Raw genomic sequence first — 1,615 nt, forward strand, 5'->3', positions numbered from 1 at the left:
AAAAAGGTAAAGATAAAAATTATGAACAAGTACATATCTATCAACAAGTAAATCTAAAACTCAAAGTGAACAAAAAATCTGATGAACAGAATAAACTGGTGAATATAATTGAATCAGGGGCATAGAAAGGGAGTGGACTGACAATTCTCAAGGGGAAAGGGGTGTGGGGGGTGCAGGAAGAGATTGGACAAAAATCATACACCTATGGATGAGGACAGTGGGGAGATAAGGGCAGAGGGTGGGGTGGGAACCGGGTGGAGGGGAGCTTTGGGGGGGAAAAAGAGGAACAGCTGTAATAATATGAACAATAAAGATTTAATTTTAAAAAAAAGAAGGCTCTCTATGGCTTTTGATTGGTGCTTGACTTAATCGCTATCATGGAAAGCAACATAACCCTGAGATGCCCAATTCAGTTTCTAAATTCAACTCAGTTTTTAAGTTTCAAAGCTCTTTTCCTTCCCAACACTGACTGAGAAGCTGTTTCAGCAACAGCACTCAAGGCCTTCACCTCCAAGCTCTAGTCAAATACTCCTTCCCCTCCAACATGCCTCTTGGAGTGTCATTTCCACACCAGCCAGGGCTTCTTCTCCCACCTCATGAACATTTGCTTGAAAGCTACTCTCTGGCTAGTGATAGAGAGTGCAGGACTAAAGAAAAGTCTTTGGATTTTCTTTTAAAACTAGAGGCCCGGTGCACAAAATTTGTGCACTGGGGGGTTGTCCCTCAGCCCAGCCTGCACCCTCTCCAATCTGGGACATCCCTCTCACAATCCAGGACTACTGGCTCCTAACCGCTCGCCTGCCTGTCTGCCTGATTGCCCCTAACTGCTTCTGCCTGCCAACTTGATCACCCCCTAACTACTCCCCTGCCGGCCGGATCGCCCACAACTGCCCTCCCCTGCTGGCCATCTTATGGCTGTGGGCACCACCATCTTTAAGGGCATGGCAGTCAATTAGTATATTCCTTCCTTATTGGCTATGGGTGCCACCATCTTTGAGGGTGTGGCAGTCAATTAGCATATTCCCTCCTTATTGGCTGTGGGCACCGCCATCTTTGCAGTCTGCTGCTCAGTCGTTTGGTCATCCCTCACTAACCCCCCTGCCGGCCTGGTTATCCATTTGGTTGCGATGGTCACTTAGGCTTTTATATATATAGATGTGTTTTGATTATTGATTTCAGAGATAGAGAGATAGAAACGTGGATTGGCTGCCTCCCACTGCCCCACACTAGGGATAAAGCCTGCAACCTAGGCATGTGCCCTGACTGGGAACCTAACTGTCAACTTCCTGTGCATGAGATGACACTCTACTAACTGAGCCATACCTGCTCAGCAGTCTTTGGCTTTTCATTTGCAAGAGAGAAAGAGTTTCTTTCTCAGAGTATGCTGCAGCAAGACGTGATACTTCTCCTTATCAGGTACTCCGCGGTTCCAGTCATACATATTGCTATTCAGTTCAAGGTGGAGATCCACAAGTGGCCGACTTCTGGAGGGAAGGAGAAAAGCGAAAGTTAATGGCATGCAAACATCAAAGAGGAGACAGATTGTCATTAGGGTGAAATGAGCCAACTGAATAGGGTAGTGAAGACCTGGGGTGGGGAGGGAGTAGGAGCTGGG

General features: G+C 46.9%; 1 protein-coding gene across 5 annotated transcripts in view; it reads right to left on the minus strand.

The window, feature by feature from the left end:
- CFLAR (CASP8 and FADD-like apoptosis regulator) overlaps positions 1-1,615 on the minus strand; it is a 43,435-nt gene that overhangs the window by 2,634 nt on the left and 39,186 nt on the right. For 3 of the 5 annotated variants that reach the window (XM_014545999.1, XM_014545997.1, XM_014546002.1), the window contains one exon: positions 1,324-1,484. In XM_014545999.1, the coding sequence (XP_014401485.1) occupies positions 1,346-1,484 (139 nt within the window). In that variant the 3' untranslated portion in view covers positions 1,324-1,345. Of the gene's footprint in view, positions 1-335; positions 341-1,323; positions 1,485-1,615 lie in introns of those variants that run through there. The other 2 variants (XM_014545998.1, XM_014546001.1) reach the window with 2 other exon arrangements.

This window comes from Myotis brandtii, unplaced genomic scaffold (genome assembly GCF_000412655.1).
Source record: "Myotis brandtii unplaced genomic scaffold, ASM41265v1 scaffold4259, whole genome shotgun sequence".
Classification (NCBI taxonomy): Eukaryota; Metazoa; Chordata; class Mammalia; order Chiroptera; family Vespertilionidae; genus Myotis; species Myotis brandtii.